The sequence below is a fragment of the Hoplias malabaricus genome, chromosome 2 (assembly GCF_029633855.1).
Source record: "Hoplias malabaricus isolate fHopMal1 chromosome 2, fHopMal1.hap1, whole genome shotgun sequence".
NCBI classification, from domain to species: Eukaryota; Metazoa; Chordata; class Actinopteri; order Characiformes; family Erythrinidae; genus Hoplias; species Hoplias malabaricus.
This window is the reverse complement of record NC_089801.1, coordinates 65,934,605-65,960,372: the sequence shown is the minus strand read 5'-3', so window position 1 is coordinate 65,960,372 and position 25,768 is coordinate 65,934,605. Positions and strand designations below refer to the sequence as shown.

The 25,768-nt window shown below is 40.1% G+C and overlaps 1 protein-coding gene across 4 annotated transcripts in view; it reads right to left on the bottom strand.

Annotated features, from left to right (window-relative positions):
* rims1b (regulating synaptic membrane exocytosis 1b) overlaps positions 1–25,768 on the bottom strand; it is an 80,825-nt gene that overhangs the window by 54,060 nt on the left and 997 nt on the right. For all 4 annotated transcript variants that reach the window (XM_066660951.1, XM_066660948.1, XM_066660949.1 and 1 more), the window contains exon 2: positions 7,391–7,604. In XM_066660951.1, coding sequence (XP_066517048.1) covers positions 7,391–7,604 — 214 coding nt within the window. The remainder of the gene's footprint in view (positions 1–7,390; positions 7,605–25,768) is intronic.

The following is a 25,768-nucleotide window of genomic DNA, read 5'->3' as shown; positions in this document are numbered from 1 at the left end:
AAGAGTCGCAAGTGCCCATCGGAGTGCAGGGTAAGATCAGTTGCACCAAAAAATTAGGGACTCTCACTATCCCATTTATCTCTAGTGCCATAAACGCTGACCGCTGACCCTTGATCTCTGTGGCATGCCCATCGCAGTCCCAGGGCACAGGCAAGTGCAGCAAACATGCACATTCACTTCAGGTTAGTGGCACTTTATTTGAGAAGGACGTCATAATACAGTAACCAGTTCATAAGCTTTTTTTTTGTGTGCCTGCTAAATGCAGCATTTGTCCAATCGACCCATTCAACTAAAGTGCAACCAACAGTCTGTGACAACACCGATATTCAGACCAATCCAAATGCCACCCCGTGCCCATCAACCGCTCCCTGTGTGGCAGTCTCCATAGCAACACTGCCACATCTCCATGGTAATCCCGGACCAGCCGTACAGCCACAAGGAGGGGGAGGGGGAGGGGCACTCGGTCAGCTGACACATGCTAGCTCTGTGTGACTCTGACTGTAGTGAGGAAGGGATCTGTGCCCCATGCAAAGACTACAGTACCCAGAAGTCCTTACCCTGTCCTTCCCTATGAGACACTTTGCAGGAGCAAGAGACAAACAACAGGAGCAAAATTAGTCATGATGCACAAGAGGTTTAGAGACAGGCTAGGAGTGGGCCATCTGAAATCAGACTGAGATCTTCCATGTTTCTGAACATTCAAATCGTAATATAAAGACATACCAACAAATATTATTATACATATTGATTATATATAATAACAACAACAATAATAATACATCATAAAACGATCAAAATTCTGCTGTTACTGATTACTTACTAATAATAATGTAATAATATTATTAAGAAAAAAATATTGTTTGAGGTTTGAATTCATTGTATTTACTGAGCAACATTCAGAAACCACCCTTCATTAATTAATTTCCTATCAATAGAATTATAAAGTCCACTAAGCACAGGATATTGATTTCAGGAGACGTGTTTCATTTTTTTTGCATTCTTGCAGGAATATTGTTCCATATTAAAAAGGTCAGTCTCAGAAAATGGCTGACAATTCTCTGTTTATTATTAAATACATTACAGTAAACAAAATTGTAATTTTCTTGTATATATTCAGTGTTTCTGATGCCTTTGTTACACTGAAAATTTCCACATTTTGGGAATAATAAAGGATTATCTTACCTTATCTTACCTGAAGTGATACCAAACTCATTCAGTGATGCTGAGGTCTGGGCTCTGGGTGCCCAGTCTATTATCTTAACAACAGCAGCTTAACTGTTAGATGATTTCAGAATTCCTACTTTTATTTATTTATTTGATTGTTTGTTTGTTCGTTTGAATTTACTTTTTTTAATAAATGCATTCGGCATTTGTACATACTTTCGGACCCGTTATATTAAGTTGTCTTCTCACAGGACAGTTCCACCATGGACAGAAACTACAAGCAAAGTATACGGTCACGATAAAGCTAGAGTCTGCCCCCAGTACAATCACTATTTGGAAATGCTCATTTTGTATCATCCAATTGTATATCAATTAATAAAATCATGTTCCGCCCACATTAATTTCCGTCTACATGTCACTTGGAAAAATGTCACGTTAAGAAACGTGTTCTGGATTCATCGTATTTACTGCTCTTTCAAGGAAGAAGGTGTGATTTGGTGCTTTTTTTGACCTAACATTTTCACTAATGGTGGAATTGACTGGAAATGAAAGATGGTCTCTGACATTTGCACAGCACTGTAAGTGTTGATTAGAGTTATTTAAGCTGTTTGATGTCAATTTGAATATGTATTGTGAGTGGAGATGTTTGTGATTCCTATTGGCTGTATGTTAGTTGCCTCTAAATGCTTCTGGAATTACGCATTTCCTGACCTGTGTGTAGCTGTTGGTAGAAGTTAGAAAACACACACACACACACGCAAACGTTTCACACGTATATTGAGAGTAAACACAGACATCCCACACTTCTTCTCATAGCCACACAATATTCACATCATCGCATCAAAGAGAAGAAACAGAAAAAATGCTAACCACTTTATCCTCCTTGAGCCATGCAGTCCAGGAAGCAGAGGAGTGGAAGACAGGCAAAGAAGAAGAAAAGGAGGAGGGGGAGGAGGTGAGGGAGTGGGGGAGAGGGAGGGAGGAAGGAAAGTGTGAAATTGGAAATCGAAAATAAATGGTGAGAAATTGAGACATTTTTTGTGTGAGAGAGAGAGCAAGAGCGAGAGAGAGAAAGAGAGAAGGGAGAGAAAGAAAGAGAGAGAGTGAGACAGAGATGAAGAGTAAGAGAGAGAGAGAGAGAGCAAGTGTGAGAGAGAGAGAGATGAAGAGTTAGAGAGAGGGCAAGAGTGAGAGAGAGAGAGAGAGAGAGAGAGTGAGACAGACAGAAATGAAGAGTAATAGAGAGAGAGCGAGAGTGAGAGAGGGGGAGAGAAAGAGGGAGAGGGAGACAGACAGAGATGAAGAGTAATTGAGAGAGAGCGAGAGGGAGAGAGAGAAAGAGGGAGAGCGATACAGAGATGAAGAGTAAGAGAAAGTGAGAGAGAGAGAAAGAGGGAGAGTGAGACAGAGATAAAGAGTAAGAGAGAGAGAGAGAGAGGGAGAGTGAGACAGAGAGATGAAAAGTAATAGAGAGAGCAAGAGTGAGAGAGAGAGAGGGAGAGCGATACAGAGATGAAGAGTAAGAGAGAGAGAGAGGGAGAGTGAGACAGAGTGATGAAAAGTAATATAGAGAGAGCAAGAGTGAGAGAGAGAGAGAGATGAAGAGTTAGAGAGAGGGCAAGAGTGAGAGAGAGAGAGAGAGAGAGAGAGAGACAGACAGAAATGAAGAGTAATAGAGAGAGCGAGAGTGAGAGAGGGGGAGAGAAAGAGGGAGAGTGAGACAGACAGAGATGAAGAGTAATTGAGAGAGAGAAAGAGGGAGAGCAATACAGAGATGAAGAGTAAGAGAAAGTGAGAGAGAGAGAAAGAGGGAGAGTGAGACAGAGATGAAGAGTAAGAGAGAGAGAGAGAGAGGGAGAGTGAGACAGAGAGATGAAAAGTAAAAGAGAGAGAGCAAGAGTGAGAGAGAGAGAGGGAGAGCGATACAGAGATGAAGAGTAAGAGAGAGAGAGGGAGAGTGAGACAGAGAGATGAAAAGTTATAGAGAGAGAGCAAGAGTGAGAGAGAGAGAGAGGGAGAGCGATACAGAGATGAAGAGTAAGAGAGAGTGAGAGAGAGAGAGAGTGAGACAGAGATGAAGAGTAAGAGAGAGAGAGAAAGAGGGAGAGTGAGACAGACAGAGATGAAGAGTAAGAGAGAGAAAGAGTGAGTGACAGATCGTGAGACAGAGGGATGAAGAAAGTGAGTGAGAGACAGATGGAGAGAGTGAGCGAGAAGTTGATGGAGAGAGAGAGAGAGAGAGAGAGAGAGAGAGAGAGAGAGAGAGAGAGAGAGGCAGGGGAGAAGGTAGAGAAGGGAAAAAGAGAAAGAGGAGGAATTATTAGTGAAGGAAAACATGCCTTCCACTGTGTGTTAAAACAAACACATTCAGTCAGAGCGAGAGCAGGGTGTGGTCTAAATCAAATTCCAGTGCCCTACGTTGGAGTGCACTTCGATATAAAGCATCAGCACTCTTAAAGGAATACTCCAGTGCTTTTCAGTGTGTTTCTAAGCATAAAAAGAGAGTGGGAAAACTGCAACATTGTGGTAAGGATTTGATGGCATTCAGACACAGAAAAATTCTTACAAAAGCCACTCCAACTCATCATGCAGGTCGACTGCTAGGGGGGGCTTTTTAACCCTCCAGCCAATGCTTGGCATTTAGCAGGCCATCATCAGGTCATATACCTCATACATGCCTGAAACTATGTGTGTGTTGTGAAATGGAGTATTCCTTTAGTCAAGTATAAACAGAGGAGAAATAGAGTGATATATATATATAGACACACACACACACACACACACACACAGCATCCAAGATGAAATCAGTATGGCACAGGTGAGAGATGAGAGTTATAAATTATGCACATGTATACTTTATACATGTTAAACATGGGAAAGACAAAAGAACAGTGGAAGGCTGGTGGTCAGAGGCCTGGCTGAATCCCTGTGTTGTTTTATACTGCTTAAGCTTAGTGTGTCCTCATACACTGTATTGTTAGATAATATCTATGTTAAGGGGTCAGCAGTGAAACTGACTGTTGTTGTATCATTAATGCCCCCTGTGGGAGAAGCAGAGAAACGCAGGTAATAAATGCTGATGGTGCAAAAACAAATTAAAGTGAATATCATTTATTGTTTAACGTTTCTCCTATTAAATAATTAAGGCGTGAAAAAATGTCATTCAGAGCCATTTGTTGTGGAATGCTCTGTTCTAAAGAAACGTTCAGAGTTGTTCACAGTGTTGACGATAGGAACCAGGCGTCCAAAATGTTTACTGCCTCTAACAGCTACATCACAGAAAACAAAATAAAATGGTTGTAACAAAGTTTCTTTGCCATACGTTTGCCATTTTATGATAATGAATTAAACAAAATAATTAGAGCTTTAAACATAATTATGTAACTAAATATAGATTTAATTAAGCATGTGATTAAGCAGGACATATTATAACTCCTGTTCAATGGTAAAATTTGTAACTAAAAGAAGTTAAAATAAACTACAAAGGTCAAACTACACAGCACATTTCGTACCCTGTCTAAACAGCCCAGTTCAGATCGACTGGTTTCAGACCCTGTAGAGAATACGCCTCTGTTTACGTTCAAATGCAGGGCACCCAGCAGTGAGGTGCAAGGATTGGAAACTCTGGCTTTTTTGCTCACTTTCACTATGTTCTCTTTTTTTCTATAGTCACAAGATTACAGTTTCTTATTATTGTTAATCTTATTTCCCCACGCTCAATATATAGAAGAAGAATTAGGAGCAATTATATATTTATCATTTTAGTTTTAGCACTGCAACTAAATGTCACACACACTGAATCCAGCCCATCCTACAGAAATGACAACAACACAGGGAGTTTAGCACCTTATTTAGACTTTAAGGCCCAGTACACATATATCTGAATATTTATGTCTGCATTTTAGGTCACTCAGAAATGAGGTTTTCTAAAACACTCTCCAAGTGTTTTAGCTCGCAGCTAGCACTAGATTTAGCTTTAAATTTAGTGCTAGCTCCATGTGCTAACTTTAGCACACAAAGCTAGCACTAGATTTCAGATTCTTACATATGAATAAATATAAACAATGTATTAGAAACATATAATGCACTACTAAGATCTAGATTCAGAGACAAGTTGTTCTGCCGCCATTTTGATGCTCGTGTGTTCGGTCTGCCACCATAACAAGAAAGCTCTGATTGGTCTGCCTGATATTAACACAACACAAGAATATAGAAAAGGCTCGATTTAAAAATTAGACGCAGCATCACAGTTGGTGTGAATGATATCTTCATTTTCAAAACTTGACATGCATGTTTTTCATCCGAAAAAAAGCTTTGTTTTACAGTTTGTGGATTTGTCGGATCCAGATCCCCAAATGATGTTATTATGCTAACGCACTCAAAAAGTATGTCCTCCAAGCAACTACATTGAGTCACAAAATGGCAGTTCTAAGTCCTGAGGGTTAAGTAGAGTGTATTCATATATATTTTTTCCCATACATTAGCAGATGGGCCACAGTTAGCCCATGCTCTGTCATTGAAGACTGGACGTTGTTCAGCGTGTGACCGCGGGGAGGACTGCCCACTGGTCTGGACGGAAGCTGGGCAGATTGGAGCTCAGCAGGCTTAGAGAGAGCCCTTCATCCTCAGGTGAATAACGGAGGGAGGATTCAGGGGAAGGTTGCTCTTTTTTTTATAGATAGCAGCATGAGGCAGGAGCTGAAAATACTTGGCCACATGCAGCGATGCTGGAACCCACCCCAGTCAATGCTCTATTGATGTAAAGGGAAAGGTAACGCTGAATGGAAGCCAATGAGAAAGTACTGGCTATTTTCTGTTTACTGGCTCCTTTGGGACCAGCCGTGTTGTTTTATTTGTGGTTGCTATCTACCGTATGGTGCCCGGCCCATGTCCGTGCCCCAATCAGAAGATCAGGATATTGGTTTGGTGGGTGTAGTATGGCAGGTGCTCTAAATATGTGATTCATGCACTCTTTATATGGGAATCTGGAGTTCACTTTCCCACTTGAGTAACCATCCTACTTCGATTACAGTCGTCGGGCAAGATGCCCAAGGCTAAATTCATCTGTAAGATGCAATAAGAATAAACTTCCATGTTTCTAAGAATAAGAGCGTCTTCCAATATCCATTAATGAAAATATGATCTATGAATAGAGTTATGGACAATGCATATCTTATTGATCAGTAAGGGCTTGATTGATCTGTCATTGGTCATAACTATATTAAATAATGTATGTATTTCCCAATTTCTTCTCCAGTTTGGAGATGGTTGTACCACTTCAGACAAATCTCGTAAAAGAGTCTCAACTTCTGCTTCATGGCACTTTTGATCAGACAGGTCCTGAACATTGTGTGGGCACTGACTTTTTCACAGTACCGTCTCTCTTGCTGCCATCTGCCATTCCAATTATATTCCAATTCCAATATATACCTCGCCACACCCTCTTAGAGGCAGCCAGAGCACTGTTTTGAGTGATACGGCTCAGAAGAAGTTTTGGGTCCTTAAAAATGAAGTATTTAACCGAATACTGGATTTCTGTGGAATGTTTTTTAACCACTAACTTATTTAGTTTCTTCACACTTATACGTCTCATTTGCAAACTAATCTTTATAAGGAACTACCCACTGAAAATTTGGGGAACCAAACGTGGTCCTTCAGTGGAATCCCACAGAGAACCCTCTTTTAGACCATAATATTGAAGAGTGCAAATTTTGAGAATAATGGAGTATTCACTTTATTCCTTAAAGAATTATCCATTGAAAGATTCTTTAGGAAAATACAGGTGATTTTTCATGGCGCCCCTCCACTATCCCTGCCCAATCTTTGGTTTTGAAGAGTCTTCTCCTCTTAAAATGCTATGAGACCTGTACATTACATAAAGGCTCTTTTTAAACTAACAGATCTCATTCCCAAACATTGTCTTTTTGGGAACCAAAATTGGTTCCTCTGGAGCAAATGAACTATTGTAGAACCTTTATTTTACGGACCTTAGCTCAGGGGGTTCTGTGACCATATTGACCTAAAGTACCTGGTCAGTCATTGTAAGCCAGGCATTAAGGCAAGCAAGAGAGAACATGGCTGCACATGGCTGAATAAATGTATGAGTGAATGATTGAAGGAATGGATGGATGGATGGATGAATGGATCAGCAGTTCTGAAAGACAAGCAAGAAACATACAAAAATAATTAAAGCATAATTAAAGACTGTGTAGTGGCTGGTCCTCACATTGTTGGAGCGTAGAGACACCCTCCCTCCGCAGCGGGCACAGAACTTGGTCTGGCAGTAAGAACAGAGGTGACCACAGCCATCTGCGAACTTGGTCTTGCGGCAGATCCCACAGGTGGGGGCGTCGTCCTTGTGGATGGTCTGCTGCCGTTTTGTCTCCACCCCAATCCGCCTCACCTGCTCCTTATAGCTCTCAAACTGCTGATGAAGCGTCCTGAGAGAGAGAGAGAGAGAGAGAGAGAGAGAGAGATAGAGAGAGAGAGATTTCAGCATCTCTCTTCTTGTCATTTTGCAATCAGGATTTCTCTGATTGATCAGTACTTCAGGAGCTGAACTGAAGGCCTAATATTTTCAATTAACCAACTAACATTATAAATTGACTTAGGGATAAAAAAAAATGTGAAAAATACATCTCTGACTGTGAAAGTGTCATGCATTTCTATCAGCCACTAGAAATGAGCTCTATGCCAGAACTCTATAGTCACTGCAAAACTGCAACAAAGTAAATAAACTGTGTTAAGTCAGTTGGAACTACAAATAAAACATGAACTGTTTTTAATAAAAAATTCCTGTTTCCTTACATGTGATAAGTCCTGCAAAGATGCTATCAATTAGCATTAATATAATGTTGTTTTCTTACTTACTGTAAACAGATATTTCACATTAAAAGCAATATTCACAATTAAAAAAACATTTTTTATAAAATTCTGACGATGGTTCCTCACCATTTGCTGCTCTCCAGTCTGTTTAGGTACTCGAAACTTTTCTAATGTTTATACAAAGCCCCAGAGTCTGTAAATGGGTAGTAAAATAAAAAGTGTCTCGGTCTGATATGCTAGTCTTTCACTGTCTCTCAGAGAAAGCATCTGGAGTGTTTTTAGACAGTGGAGAGAACTCCACACATTGAAAAGCACAAAACAAGATGAGGATATTGCCCTATTCCTGCTCCAAAGGTGGGTAATACTGACATATTTCAGTTGTATCACTTAAGTTGGAAATGTCTCCAAACTCAGGAGGTGGCTAAATTAATTACTGCAAAGTTTCTGTGGTAATTCTAGCAGTGAATAAATACACAGACATGTTCATGTACAAACAATTGCTTTTTCCCTCAAACATACTAATCCACACGGAGCTTCTGAACAAAAACAAACAAGAAGGAACAGTGTTTCCCCTCAATTATAGATGTCCTTTTAACAGCCCCAAATAAAATCAATAATCATCATTAATCTTTAGAAATAGAAGGAAAAGGGGCAGTTTAATGATTGTTTTTCATCTGGTGTTAGCAAATATAAATATCTTAAGAAGAAAAAGCAGGAAGAATCAAGCTATTAGTAAAATAGCATAAAACACCAAATCATCCACTTACACTACGTAGTTTTTGCAGGGTATAACACTGGTTATTATTGTTTACAGACTCACTGTAATGGGACTGTGTATGTAATTGGCCTTTTGTATTATAAATGTAATTGTTCCAGTGTTTTAGAAGAACAGTCCATCCATGATACACTCCGAAACCAGCCGATGGCATGATCTATCACAGTAATGGTAAGGGTTCATCATGTTGTCCACTATTTGATAATGGGGAAAATTTGTTGAAAGTGACTGCAATACGTCTTCATAACCATCCACAGGCGTCTTTTCCTTTTCTTCACTTTCAGCTTCAAATAATCCATAAGCAATTAAAACCACAGCTCAACCTCACAAGTTAACTTCAAGGCTGAGGAAAAAAAATCTCTCCTTTCTCTGAGAAGGAAATAAACATCTATGAGTTGCCAAAGAAGTTACGTGTCTACTTAAATCCAGACAGAACCTCAGAGAAACAGCGCATTAGCGTCGCAGTTCACGACACCAGTGAAGCAAATGCTTTTAATTATCAAGATAAGATAAAAACAACACTGAAGAGAACTTCCAAAGATACAATTTGGATCACCATCCCAAAAAAGGAATGACTGACATAAATACTTTACTTTGTAGGTGATAATTTAATGCTGGGATATTGTATGATGAAATGAATTCCAAAATGCATTATAAACCTTGTTAAAACAAGTTCAATGTGGCCTTCGCACAGGGATTAAAGAATTAAAGGAAAATATATTAAAAGTGATTTTCTGAATCAGTTTGAAAATTGCTGTTTAAATGCAAATATTTCTATAAATTAATTTCCAAACTAAAGACTAATAAGTAAAGAATCATCATATTTTGGCGAATGCAGGAATCCAGACTGATATCGCACAAGCTAAGTGTAATTTCATCAAATGTTCCCACTTGAAACTAATGGCAATAATATTAGTATTACAGCTCTATCAAATGGAAAATTACACTCATTCAAATTGTGATTTCAATTTATATAATTTAAACAAAAACAAAAACTACTGAGATTATTGGAATACAGTTGTAAATCCAGACTGACTTCATAAAAGATAAATAATTTGATAACAGCAAGTCTACACCAATTTTTACAATGTAAAATCCTGCCACCATTCCCATTCCAGTGATTCATGCCCATGTTTTAGAAGCTATAAGCACGAAAAAAAAAGCCTGAAAACACATTTGAGTGATTCACCTTTTCTTGTAGTGCACAGCCATATCCTCCAATGACTTGTTACAATTCCCAGAAGAACGAAGCAAACAAATCTAAATCCCAATTCCTCAGAGATGCACCACCGGAGCCGTTTTTACTCTCCTCCATCTCCTTCACCAATGTCTAGAGCCTCTAAATCTCCTCCTCAGGGAAGAAGCAGCAGACTGTGGCCCCAGGAAGCTGGAGCTGGGAAGTGACTTTGGCAGCGTTGGCCTAGACCATGGTGTTACGCAGAGGGGTTTAAACCATGACGTGGAACCGTGACGGTGGGGTGTCAATGACGACGGCTAATGGGGCTGTGAGCATCTAGTGTCAATGAACTGTCCCAATCATTTTGGGGAAAATCATTCTGAAAATGATTATTCTTATAAAACGTGCCGACACTTTCCAGAAACTGGTGGTTTTAACAGTTTAAAATGAATAAATCAAATGCTGATATGAAAAAATGTTAGCCACGTATACCAAGTCTCTCATGAGCTCTTGGAAAACAATCACTAAAGGTCTCTGAAAGGTCCAGATTTTCCCATTGATACAAATGAGACTCAGGTCTCTGTTGTCTTCATATAAGGAAATGAGTCCCTCCATCTCACCAAAGCCACAAGACCACACACACCTGCTAATCTTTCTCACGTCATAAATCCTCTCAGATAAAGTTCAGCAAGGTCCTGGTGACCCAGCCAGGTGACCCACGCTGCGTTCAAATGACCTCGTAAATTGGAGATGGGAATGACATCAGCATTAAACACTCAATAAACCCTCTGCCCTAGGTTTTGATTATTAGCTTGTTCCCAGTTAGCACTGTTAGCAATACCAGTTGATAACAGCCCATTTCAAGATATTTTACACATCCGGACACCATGGAAACACATCCACATATAACAGTTGGAGAGTACTGTGTGTACAGCTGATTTAATGAGACACAAATAGATAAGCACTAATAAACTGTATAATACCACTGCTTTTACACACTGTTAATGTGTGGGCAGCCATCTTGGATTAAGAACTTGAGATGGGTGTGCCCCAACCCCCAAAGTGTGTGATCTTACTGTGTTTCATCAATGTAAGTCCTCAAAGTCACACACTACATAATCCACTATAAACAAAACACCACACACTTGACTCATGACTGATAAACCAGTCCTCAAAACTATGTGGACGTTTCTTGCAAACGAGAGGTAAACAAACACAGCAGATTGTGGTGAAACTATAACCCCAGTTTGGCTCTCATTGGTTTATGTTGTTTCCACCCCACACTACGGGATTCCGAGTCATAAATGTGATTCACGACTGACTGCACTGGGACAAGATCGGAGGAGTAAAGGTTGGTTTATGAACTCCACCAGACTACAGGATAATCTGGGAAAATAATCATTTACGATAATCCTAAAATGGGGAGATATTTTGCGATTGTGAGAGGGGCAAATCTGGTTATCCTGCAGTGTGGGCCAGGCATAAGTCTCAGGTTTCCTCTGCCAGTTCAAAGAGACAGGAGCCTGGACTGTATGAGTGGAAATACTGTCCCAGAGGAGTTGTCAAGATGGCCACCTGAGTGAACAAACTTTCCTATAAACACAATAGAAAAGTTTTTTTCACTGACATATTGCTTTATAAATAGCCTTTATATTTATAGCAGTTGTAGGAGTGCTCAACTCAGCACTTAACTATGTTTTCAAAATTTTCCAGTCAGAACTAGCTTCCATTTCACACTAGAGTTCATCAACACTAAAGCAAGTATGCAGTCTCATAACACCCAAGTAAACACTACGCACTCCAGGCACATGTAGAATCAGGGTGTGATGTACAACTGGGACACAGCCGCTGCACAGCCCCCGTCACTGATCGTTGACCTGCGTAAGGGGTGTGGAAGTGCAGGGAAGACAGAGTTCTGGGGCTCTGGGGTCAGTCCTCTCACCATGGGAACAGCTGTCATGGTAGCGAGAGACCCAGGCAACAGTCGTCATGGAAACACCACTGTGGCAGCTTTTTTTCTTCCTGTAAAAACCAGGCTGTGCTCTATTTCAGCAGTTGAGGAGAGCAGACATGCAAGACCAGCGAAGGGAGGGGAAGAGAGAGAGAGAGAGAGAGAGAGAGAGAGAGAGAGAGAGAGAGAGAGAAACCAAGATTGTGAGACAGAAAGACAGAAGGGAGAGAGGGATATGAGAGAAAGTGATTGAACTGCAGCTGGTTGACTCTTTAAATGGGAGACGCTCAAACAGTTTCAGTCAGACAAAGGAAAAGACATGTTTTTTAGCAGCGTCTGCTGGAATCGGAGAAAAAAAAGGTCACTTCATAAGGTCAAAAGAGGTTTACAATGACAGTAGATGGACACGCTCACAAACATGGTGTTTCATATGGGGGTGCGGGGGGGTGATAGTAAAAATCCTGCCAAAACTCTCCTTGAATATTTGGAGAGTGGTTGGTTAAGGGCAGGATGATGAGTTTAACACAGATCAAGGATCATTACAGTTTTGGGTGAAGCACCTTTACACAGTGGCTTGCTTAAAAAAAGAAAGCATTAAAAATGTGAAACCCAAACAGCTGCCTTTGAACCGGTGTGAAATGGTAACTGCTGCCGAGCCTCTGAAAATAGCACATTGTTTCCAGCACTGCGCTGAAGCTTCTGGAGAACAGAAGAAAAAACAGGCGCTGAGTCACTTGGGACGAGAGAAGAATCACGCTCTCCTCACTTTCTTTTAAGGGCTGCGAAACCCTCGCAGAACTTTGAGTGTTCTTTTTCCTTGTCTGAGTCAGGGTCATGTGATGCGGAGGGTCTCGCGGGATCACGGAAGAACATGGGGATGCCCTCATTCTGCCAGGAAGCATGCCGCCTCGTCGGGACGCCCAAATTCAGACTAAAAATACAACAACACAACAGAGCTTGTGTGTGTTTGACTACAGATTGTTGATTAAATGGGCCTGCGTGTTTACATATTTTTAGGAACAAAGATATCTAAGTGTGAAGTGGAAGAACCCCTTCTGGTTCCAAGAAGAACCTTTTGAAGTTGTTCGGAAAATGTCCAAATAGTGTAAGGGTTCTGTAAGGTTTAAGGGTTATTTCTTAGAACTGTTTCGAAGAACCATTTAGGAATGCAGAAGTGATCATGGAATGTAGAACTCATCATAGTTATGATGTCACAGTTCTTTCATAGTGATGTCATAAAGACTGTTGTTCCTTTAGACAGTCTGTAGCATATTAAATGTTGTGTTTCTCCTGTCTGTCATTAAGCAATCAAAAGACGAGTTAAAGGTGAATTTAAGGCAGTTTAAATAAGATAAATGTCTTTCCTAACAATTTGTTTTCATACATAAGAACCTTTTGAATACCAACACTAGATAAGATTTGGTATTTTTGCTCCTGGGCTCCCTCTACATTTGCAGAGTGTAATTCACTTTTACAGCACTGTCATGAAATTAAGAAGAGGAGTGGGCGTGGTTTCCTATCAGCCTCTAGAAATTACATAGTGCAGTTTCTGCAGTGCTGAGCCCAGAGTAGTAATGACAGAGGCTCCAATTATCACAATGATTTTGAAGCTGTTATTTTTAGGGAAAATATACTACTGCATTGCTTTAAAGACACAGTAATAAAAGCAGCATGTTTAATTCCATTGGACATACATTTTAAGGGTTAGAAAATGGTCAGATGATGTTCTTGGTATGTAAACATACACCTTGCACAACATGTGAAATAGGTTTTTAAACAGATTATTACCACGTTGCCTTTGAATAAGTGATGAACGTGTGTAATGTGGAAAATCTGGCCTCTTTATTCTAACTCCTCTTGTCAGATGCTTTCTGAATGCAGAGCCATAAGAGGGAAACCCCTTGCTTTTTTCTTTTCTTCCTTCCTGAAGCACTTTCTCTTCCCTCGTTTCTTTCCGACAGGGTTTCCTCCCTCTCTCTCTCTGTCTCTCTCTCTCTCTCACTCTCATGCATCCTGGCTGGTAATTATCACCCTATGAATACACTGGCAGAGAAAGAGTGAGCGAGAGATCGATGGGGAGATGGAGGAGGGAAGGATGGGGGAGTGGTGAGAGAAGGAGTGTGATGGGGTGTGTGTCTGTGTGTGGAGAGGAGGGACTATTTCTGTCCTGTCAGCTGCTTCTTGGCTGACGCCTTGGAAGGGTGTCTCTCTTCCGTTTTGACTTTCTGTTATTGTTTCCCCTCACAGTTCGATTTTTGACACTACCTTTATGTCAAGGGGCTTTTTGTCAGAATGTCTCACATTTAATCTTGAAATTCATCCAGAATATTCCATTTGCCCTTCAGTCATTTGGATTAAAATAACTCAGTGAGTTTGTAATGTAAATTTCCACGACAAATGGTAAACAGAAACTGTGAGCTGCTGTGAAAGAACGGGATCTGAGCATTCTCCTGCAAGTGTTTTGAGCTCCAGTGCTCTTGTGCTAGTGGCTGTTAGAAGAGGACATGGTTTTCCACTTGGAAAGTATAAACATGCGCGTTTTAACATTTCGCATGTGTAAATATCCCTCTCAAGCGCCTGTCTCTTTGTTCTGTGATTGCTCACCTCACGCGGCCTTCCCAGTAAACATTTAGCCGTTAATTCAACATTGAAATAACGTAATGACTTCCGTCTAATCAACGTTCTCTTAAGGTTGAAAATGAAAGTTGAAAAGACGTCCAAACACAGACATTGAAAAGACGACTATTAGACGTATTTTGGACGTCCATTGACGTTATTAATTGGTCCCGAAATAAATTACTTGTATAAAACGCATTTTGGACGTCCACTGACGTTATCGATTGGTCACCACTTAACTAACTTATTAAGATGGATTTTGGACGTCCATTGACGTTTAAAATATGTCCTTGACGGACAGACTACTTTTAGACCTATTTTGAACGTCCAGGGACGTTCCTTGTTTACTGGGTTGGTTCACAGAGCAGGGACAGGGTCACATAATCTACTGTTTACAGCGGGTTCAGATCATAGTAATATGTGATATACCTGTGGAAATGATGTTCGCTGCAAGAAGGCGTTAGAAAACAGACTCTGAGGTTTGACTCTCTGAATCATTTGCCAATCCTTACTTCTAGACGCTATATTCTCTAGTTACATTAACTTCCACCCGCGCTCACTGTACAGAGGTGCTGAGGGACGGCCTTGGAGCCATTTTATGAAAATGATTTTGGACACTGAGTAGTCTTCTGTTTTCTATTTTCCTCATTTCAAAACGAAACTTTAATGACCACGGTACACAATCTCCGTTTTTTCTTCTGTAGAAGGCTTCTCCCAGTAGGCGGCCATTTACAGTGTATGAGGTGGGCAGTCACAAAACCAGGAGATATTAGCCAATAGCGTTCACCGAAAGAAAGCGGCCATGACCCCGCCCCCAAACCGTCAAAAACCCGCGAGCGCGAGAAATCCTCTCAAGCCTAATGGAAACGCTAAAATCGAGAGAAACTTTATAAATGGGAGTGAGACTTTGATCAGCACGCGCAATTCCTCTCTCTGTGCTCATTAGTTTCACATTTGCTCATATTTACACACGGGAAATGTTAAAACTGATGGTTCAACCTGATGGTTTGGCACCCTGTACTTTTGACATAAAAACAAGTATAGCTTGATAATATTATTTATGAATGAATAAACCAAAATGAGGTCTACATTTTTGAAGAATTCTAAACTGAAAACTAGTGGCAATACACTGTGTGTTCAGTGTAGTGTTGTGGCTGGCGTTCTCTGATCAGGAGTTTATAAATGCCTCAGTGTCACTGCTGAACTAAGAATAGTCCACCAACCAAAACGCAGTAGGAGTGTCTTACAGAGCGTGCAGTGAATGGACACATATTTTTAAGGAGTTTAATAAATACGCATCAAACTACATAAATTAGGTTAAATGGAACTTGTACAGCTTGGCTAAGCTGTTAAGAGCACATTAGTGGGAGGAGCCTGGACAGGTTAATAACACACTCAGAATCAAAGGCCTAAAGCCTTCAAATGACAAAAGGAAAGCACTCTTTTGAGAGTAACCTTTTCTGCTTTCTTCTCTTTGGATGGAAGAGAGAGAACAGGTGCTGGAAGAAGACCAGAGGAATATCGATCAGCGTCTATTCTTATCCCTGTAAGAGCAGAGTCTATGAACGAGAGGGAAATGATGTGTTCTATAGAGAGGGAGAAAGAAGAAATGAGGAAATGGAGAGATGGTGTGATATGGATAGACAGAGTGGAGAGAAGAGCCAGCAGAAAGATAAACGACCTCTGGAGAAGATTAGTGGAGTCCCTGGACAGTCTCTCTCTCTCTCTCTTATTCACACTCTCTATTTTCCTTCTCTTACACTATTTCTTTCTCTCGTTCTCTTTTCTCCCGTCAAAGTAGTGTGGTAAAAATTTAAAGTGCAACCCTACAACACTGCAGCTGTAAACATGTCATTATGACTCCTACACCCATCAGCCAAAACATTCAAATGACTTGATTCTACACTCTTTGCCCATTTTATCAGCTCCACTGACCATTAAGTCCATCTGTTGCACTGCATACCCTTCTAACCTGTGGTTTTAAATCATCCAGATGCCCAAAAGACCACCACAGAGCAGGTATGATTCGGGTGGTGGATCATTCTCAGCGCTGCAGTGACACTGACATTATGGTGGTACAAGTGGATCAGACATAGCAGTGTTGCTGGAGTTTTTAAACCCCTCTGAGGCAATGCTGGACTGTAAGCCTGTATGTTGGTTATCCACATTAGCTACTGTATGTAGCTGTATGTACAGTTCCACACGGCAAGGTGAGGTAAGACAGCAAAATCTATCCCATAAGCTCAGTGCATCCCTCTCCTGTAGATGGTGTTTGTTGTTGTAGTTGCTTGCCGGTGATGGTGGACAGATTTATGTATTTATAGACTTGAGTGCCTTTTGTAATGGACTCTATGTTCTCTCTCTCTCTCCTTTTTGAAGCATGTTGCGAGTTTGCTGCCTTCCGGTCTGCATTGTTTTTTAATGCTGCAGAGCTACACACAAACACACAAAAGGTTTCTGCACCTTTCCAGAACCTGCAGGGGCAGCTGGCCAAGAGAGGGCGCTAAGGTCCCATCCAACCTGGTGGAAATATAACAATTTTCCTTTATAATATACTTTACAAATGATTTTTCTATAATCATTAACTACTTCTTTGAGATACGAGCATGCAACCAATGTAAAATAATGTTTAATATATAAAATATGTTGAGAAAAGAGAGCTTTCTTTTAATCAGCTGCTCAAGCCAATAGAGGGCGAGCTTTGGAGGAGTTCCAGGGGAATGACAAGAGCACAGCCATTCATTCATTCATTATCTGTAACCCTTATCCAGCTCAGGGTCACAGTGGGTCCAGAGCCTACCTGGAATCATTGGGTGCAAGGCAGGAATACACCCTGGAGGGGGCGCCAGTCCTTCACACACCTATGGACATTTTTGAGTCGCCAATCCACCTACCAACATGTGTTTTTGGACTGTGGGAGGAAACCAGAGCACCCGGAGGAAACCCACGCAGACACAGGGAGAACACACCACACTCCTCACAGACAGTCATCTGGAGTGGGAATCGAACCCAAAACCTCCAGAGCCCTGGAGCTGTGTGACTGCGACACTACCTGCTGCACCACCGTGCCGCCCAGAGTACAGCCAATCAGAAACTATTTCTGAGAGAAAATACACATGTAGCGACATAAATTAGCCAGTCTGCTCTCTTGAATCAGCTCTGGGTGTCTGTGTGGTGTGTTCTCCCTGTATCCGCGTGGGTTTCCACCAGGTGCTTCGGTTTCCTCCCACAGTCCAAAAACACACGTTGATAGGTGGATTGGCGACTCAAAAAAAAAAAGAGTGTTATTCCACAAAGCAGGATTTCTCTGTTTAGATAGACAACCTAAGCCCAAAGTCAAGCCCATCCAGTAGGAAAAGAAAAGAGCAAAGAGGGGCTCAACTTTGGGCTCAAAAGACATAAGCCTAAAGTCCCCTTGGCCAATGCCATGTGTTTGCAAGAGGGGTATAAAGCCCCACTGCATTGAGCTGTGGAGCAGTGGAACTTCATTCTCAAGTCATGAACACATCACGAAACATCAGTAGACCTCTCTAATTTCTTGTGGCTGAATACAATCAAACCTTCACAGCAATGTTCAAACTTCTACACATTTCTGCTGCTTTGTCCAATGTATAGCTGGGAACAAGCTGGAGTTATCCCTGACCAGTGGCTCTGCATCTAAAACCCAGAAGAAATCCTGGGTGGCTGATGTAGAATGCCTGTTCATTAAATATTCATACAGTCAAGTACTACACAGGCCACTTACTAGAGCTCTCTCTCTCTCTCTCTCTCTCTCTATACATACACACAGCGTCTAAGGCTGCGCAGCTCAATGCTGAGGGCTTTATAACTCTCTAGCTAACACTTGGTATTGGGTAAATGCTCCTGTGCCTCTCATCTGTCCCATTCCGCTTCTATGGAAATGTACTATGCCTTTTCCGTGGAAAGCTTGGGGTACACAACTCAACAGTGAACACCTGTGCACACTGAAATAACAGAAATGACTAAACACACAGTAAATTCACCACTGTTAAAGCAACATTATTAGTGTTTAATGAACACTGAGAGTGTTCATTCATTCAGTCATTGTCTGTAAACGCTTATCCAATTCAGGGTCGTGGTGGGTCCGGAGCTTACCCAGAATCACTAGATGCAAGGCGGGAACACACCCTGGAGGGGGTGCCAGTCCTTCACAGGGCGACACACACACACGCACATACATTCACTCACACACTCACACTTACAGACACTTTTGAGTCGCCAATCCACCTACCAACGTGTGTTTTTGGACTGTGGGCGGAAACCGGAGCACCCGGAGGAAACCCACGCGGACACAGGGAGAACACACCACACTCTTCAGACAGTCACCCAGAGCGGGAATCGAACTCACAACTTCCAGGTCCCTGGAGCTGTGTGACTGCGACACTACATGAGAGTGTTGATGAGGGTTAGTGTTGATTTAACACTGATGAATCTGCTATACAGAAAGGATGTCTGCATATTCTTGGACAATCTTTCATTCACTTACACACTCACCCTGTAACTCACATCTGTGGACATTTTCACAGTCAATCCGTCTGTGTGTTTTTTGATTGAGGAAAAAAAACGGATGCAGTTCCAAAACAGCAATGCAAAATTATAATTTAATATTAAATAATCACTTAATAGTAATAAAAATCTAAACTCCTAGCAAACATGCAGGACCTGGTAGGCCAAATGATCCCTATCTAACAAAGAGTATAAGCTTTCATCTTTGAGAGACAGCAGAAAATCAAGCTCCACTCTTGTTTTAAATATAAATGGCTATCATTCTACTGTAAGAAAACATGTGATTCAATGCTAGGTGTCTGAAAATATCTAAAAGAGCTATTTTTAAGAAAATAGACCTCAACATCACTGAATGTGTAATACCTTGGATTGTGAAAATTAAAAATTACAAAAAACATTCAAGACTAAAAAGATCTCTGCATATTTCTTTGAAAAACTAAAAGCAAGGCTCCTAAATAAAACGGAAGCCAAAATAAATCCAAAGTGTGGACCTAGACCAGTCAAGGACCTTGTGAAGGAAGATATACAACATTATATGTTTGGGGGTATGAGCATTAGCAGGTATATAATATAATAATTAACTAGTGACTGCACAATCTTATCTAATATACAAGCACAACAGATGAATATGCTCCCAGCAAGGGACACAGCCACACACAGACCAAATTAACAAGGCAGTTATGAATTCAAGGGCAGAAATAAAACAAACAGGTCAAAAATAGATTTGGAATATTAACACAAGCCAGTGAAGGAGTTGAATTTTTAAATATTTCAGGACGGGCATCCAAGTGTGAGCTATTTCCAGTGCCAATCCATAATTTAACACACAGGCATTTTTCTCCCAGAAACCCTCTCCTTAGTTTAAAAAGGGGGAGAGAGAGAGCAAAAATATGAACAAGAAATGATAATTTGCTGTTTTTTCTTACCATCAGTATCATCTAGTGAAACATGGCTTCCACTGCAAAGAAGTTTTCTCCTCCAGTGCAGAGGATTTGTGCGAACATATTCAGTGTACGGTTAAAAGCCTTTGGAGCTGAGTGATCTAAAATATGGCTGCCGCTGCTAATGCTAATGGCTAGAACTGAGGGAAAAAAGAGGGCCTACAGAAATAAGGGGGTTATAAAGGGCAAATTATTCCTTGAAAATGGCAAGGTTTACAATTAGCAAAGTGAGGTCACTTTAATAGGCCCGATGTACTCACTGGAGGCAGAGAAAATACAAAAGTGCTCTCAGCATTTTCCTGGGGACTGTGTTTCCATGGTGTCACTAGTTACTCCTGGCAACAAGGAACATGTCAACATTGAGACACACTCTGCTCGTCAATCACACACGGCTAATGGAACTCAGGAGTGTGAGTGTGTGTGTGTGTGTGTGTGTGTGTGTGTGTGTTGTGCTGGTTGTAAATGACCCGAGAAGGCCTCAGCCTTCAACACCGTTTTGTAACATATTCATATTTACAACACAAACAACCAATACACCATATTAGGGGTGGGCGATATGGCCCTAAGATAATATCACGATATTTCAGGATATTTTGGCAGTAACAATATTCTTGGTGATATGAACAAACACTAAAAAATACCTTTTATTAATTTCAAGAACACACTTTTGCAACAAAATAAATGTTATACCACTATTATTTATATCAAATGTAATATATTTAATATATATGAATAGTAAAATTGTTATATTAATAAAAACATTTTCAAACATTCAGAAGTGATAATGAAAATCTGTAAATATTTGCTTATTTTGTAAAGAACAGTAACTAAGTTACTAATATTCTGATTTTACATAAAATAAATAATGTAGCATATAAATCAGAATATTAGTAACTTAGTTACTGTTCTTTATATATATATATATATATATATATATATATATATATATATATATATATATGTTAATATTGCTAATAACCAAGTAAATGTACAGCCTTATCAGATACCGTTATATTATATTAACAAGTATCATTAGCTTTAATAAAATTTCATTCTACATTATCATTTTCAGTGACACTTCAACATGCACCCATACTAACAAGTGTTGTCAACTCATCTGGTCTCAAACAAGCTAATGTTTTGTAAGCAGTCCTGGCTCTGCCATTCCCCCAGGCTCACATATGTCAGAACTTATGACAAAAGACCCAAGAAGATCTGCCAACACTCCGGGTCGTGACGTCAACCCCATTGTCAGGAAAACAAAACAAATATCTATTGATGTGGTCCATTTTGTAAGAATCTCCAGAAAAAAAGCAATGACACAACAAAAACCTTTATGGCTCATGTGATACCTGAATGTAACGTATTCAGTACAACAGGAGTTTCCTGTTATGTATGGACTGCAATATTTTTAGCTCTGCAAATATATGCAGTTTAATAATAACGAGAATGCTTTATGTGTGTATTAGTTTAGAAATTTCAAACCATTCTTACCCTAAAAAATCTAAGTACCCATCTACATTCAGCTCAGAAATGTATGATTGTCTCAGATGTTCTTGGGTTTGTGATTACACAATCACCTATGAGGTGAAGGTTTCAGACTTGCGTTTCATCAGGTTTCCTCCACAACAAGTATTTAAAAGCCTTTTGGAGCAACAGGAGTTTTACGACAGAAAAAGCATGAAAAAATCAACAAGGGTCAGACTATTTTCAAGAACCGTGCAGGACTTTTGGTTCTGCTTTTGTTTACGTAGCCTTTAGCATTGGTGTGTGTATTTGTACTTGTTTTCTGAGCAGGTGCTGCCCTCACACAAACCCTCTATCTTTTCTCTTCAGTAATGATTAGCCTTTAGCTTGTGCTCAAGGCTGAGGCCTCACACACAAACACACACCACAAACAATATTACTGGTCTTTATTGGTTTATCTCTCCCAGCTGGTCTGTTCTCAGTAACAAACACATACTCTCACAGATTACTCACCCTGTTTTATACGGTGTCCCTTCACACCCTACGTGTAGCATATCAGAGAATGCATGTTTGGTTTGTGTAGCTTCTGCACAGGGGAGCTCTGGGCCTAATAGCTAACAAGCAATGGAAAACTGGCATATGTCTGGCACCACATATTTACTAACTGTATTACAATAATGTATTAGGTGATTATTGTTTTAACTAGGTGGTGTGTTATATATTTCATAGGTATGTGATGTACAGTTGATATTAGTAGTTCAAATGATAATCGAGTATAAGTCAGGGGTGTCAAACCAGATCCACAGAGGGCCAGTGTGGGTGCAGGTTTTCTTTCCGACCAAGCAGAAGTGACATCTCATTCCACCTGTTTTTAATCAATGAATGTAATCAATAGATCTTGACTTTCAGTAGTGAGGGGCTTCAGCCTTCAGCTTTGTTGGAAGGAAAAACTGCACCCACATCGGCCCTTTGTGGATTTGTTTTGACACCCCTGGTATAAGTGGATCACCAAACATTAAAGGTGATAATAATGAGTGATTGTATTGTACAATGTAAAGACTTATTCCTCAAATTATTTATCTAACCCAGAACCATAATAAAATATTATGGAACCATACTCTAAAATTCAATATACATTCATTTACCATTTTCCCTATAACCACATGTTTAATCCAATAAATATTTAGAAGCTTCAACATAATATTAATTAGCTTTTATGCACCCAAACCAAGAACCATATAGGAACCTTCAGAATGTCTATATGAGGGACATTATATAATGGTTGTTTTTCCTGAAACCACACAAACATGACAATAACTATGTAACAAGCTTCAAAATAATGTTAATATTCTACACCTTCTATGACTTTCTTTCTCTGACTGTACATGCCAAGCCAATAATCAAGACCAAGACTTACTTACAGATCTGTTAGAGCAATAAATGTTTTAAAAAATCCATTATTATATCCTTGTATTTTATATGTACATTAATATCAGCTCAACTGCTGGTGTTTTTCAACAGCACTAAATAGAAACTAAATGTGGAGTAAAAGAAAAATATCCTGTCCCAATTTATTCACTGCAGTGCACTTAAAATCCCCCATGCCACAGCACTTCCAAAACTAGAACTCTGAGTCGTGATACAGAGCGGGTGATGACTCAATCGTGTCTTTGGACAATGCTCTGGATTTCCTCGTCACACAGGGGGCTGGGGAAAAAAAGAGAAAATTGCATAACCTCGCCTCAGTTGTGCTATCGCGTCATTTCCGTCTAACTGTGTCAAGTGAGGACGAAACAAAACGTCATGGTCAGGAATAAATTAGACAGATAAAGACACTGGGAAGACGGCAAATAGGCAGTAGAGACTATGGCATATATTTACATACACAAATGGTTCTGTAGACTGGGACTATGACCTGGATTCATTCTCCCTCACCTCTTCTCTTCTTAATAGCCATAACTGAAACAGAAAGATAACCACCCCACAACCCCACCCTGGTGCCAAACAGGACAGGCTTAGGAAGCATAAACCAGATTTGTTCTTGTTAATGCTTGCGTAAGAGTGAACAGAGAAGCGCATTGTTTTCTATGTGTTGTATTTACAGCTTTCTTGTGTTTTGGGGCCAGCAGTATCACTGAAGCAAAGAAACTACAATTTAGGAAATGAGAGGAATAGTGTGGAGATTTTTTGCAGTAGCGTTGCCAGATTTTAGCATTCACCAAGCAGCTACTTACATGTAACTCTTCTATCTATCTATCTATCTATCTATATATATATATATATATATATATATATATATATATATATATTTTTTTTTTTTTTACATCAAGGGTGGCACGTGGCGCAGCAGGTAGTGTCATGTGTCACAGTCACACAGCTCCAGGGAGGTTGAGGGTTTAAGTCCGCTCTTGGTGACTCTCTGTGAGGAGTTTGGTGTGTTCTCCCTTGCAGACAATGAATGTTTATGTTAATGAAAGTACTGTAAACCACTTTTCACACAGATTTTCCATATTGAGCGGCACTGTGCACCAAACCCCTCAATGAGGAAGGGCTAATCATAATTTGTCATTTTCATGACCCATAGGCAACATATGTTGTTTGTGCTGTTGTTGGACCTAAGAACACCTATCAGAATACAGACATTAAAAGCATTACAATACTCAGAATGTTTAATTAATTTGGCGTTTGAGCAGATGGTGTTAAATTTAAACATTTAATATGTACACAATCACTAAACCAAACCCTGCGGTCAGTCCACACAGCTCACTGGAAGATCTCTAACAAGCTAACAATGCTAACAAGCTAAGGAAACACAACCTGTTGTAATTTTATTAACAGAAGCTTTTCACATATCTCTGTAATCACAATTACAATCACATTTACTAAAAAAGTGTAGCCCTACCTTGCCTGTGCTACTTTAATTGGCAGTGGCAAACAATAAAGCTGATAAACACACAGTCCATTTCAAAAAATGGACTCCTGGTAACCCTACTTTCACAAGTGAATAAGGCATTAAACTCTCAATGACATCTTAAGGACTTAAATGAACCATATTCCATTGTAATAATGTTTTAACTTAAGTTGCATTGATTCCACACAGCTCGTCTTGTTACACATCCTGGGACATTAAGTGAATCCTTCAAAGGCACTAAGACCATCGCTGTAACCTAGAGAGCACATTTATTCTGTTTGTCCCAAAATATGTTCTGACGGTGTAGTGGTGTGGGGGGGTATATAGGGGTGGCAGACGCAGGAGTATGATTCATCCTCACCATTCTGTATGGCACACCCCAATCCTCCAACTCGCCTGACCCCATTCTCTTACTCAGCCATCACATTTATCAGTGCTCAAACCTGTCTGTCTTTTGTTCTAATATTCCTCTAACTGATCAAAAATAGAGATATTTCTTTGTTCCACTCTGTATTTTTAATAGGTCTTTCTCAGTATGAATCTGTTATCAATCCAATGCCTATAAGAGGCCTACGAGGCTGGTAACTGAGAAATAATGCAAGATATTGCCTTCAGCTAAGGGATGGCATTACAGAAAAATACACAGAAAGGTGAACATTCAAAGGTTTTTTAGTAAAAGCAGATTGTCAGAATGCGTAAAATGTTCTTTGTCTAGTTATGATTATTTTTTCTGATGGTAAATCTGTTACAAGCCACTAAAACTGATTTATAGAGTACGATAAAGGGCTTCATAATAAAACATGCTATCTGCCTTTACTCTGTACTAACCTAGCTCTAATGAACAGGAATTATTAGGCAGTCTCTGTAAGGAAACATGCTGCTGGTCAATATTTTGTAAGGGTGAAAAACATTCATGATACTCTCACAAAATGGAGGACAATAACAATAAAATACCATCATAGTGCCCACATTTAAACTCAGCTTCTAATGGAAAGGAGTGGAAGGCCCCAGGCGTCTGAATGTAATTTCGGCACCATTTAAGGTGGAAGGGGACATTCAAGTATGAAACCAACTCCAGCTTCCTGGTCTTATGTGTCCTGTCTTGGCCTCTGGGCGTGTAAATGCCCGTGTATGTGCTTTAGATAGTTTCTCATTGGAATTTCTCTGTTCCACCTTAAATGGTGCAGTAGCTAATTACATCCTGGCGCCTATGATGGATGTAACTGCTGCACCATTTAAGGTGGAGCGATTTTTATTTTTTATAACACACAGGCTTTATTTTTCCTCGCAAATAACACTTTCAGTTATTCTCCTGTTTTCTCTCTCTCTCTCTCTCTCTGTTCTAGCGTGTGTTCGTGTATGTGCTGAAGTTGGAATTGTCCATTTCACTTTAATTGGTCTAGCAATTAAATTC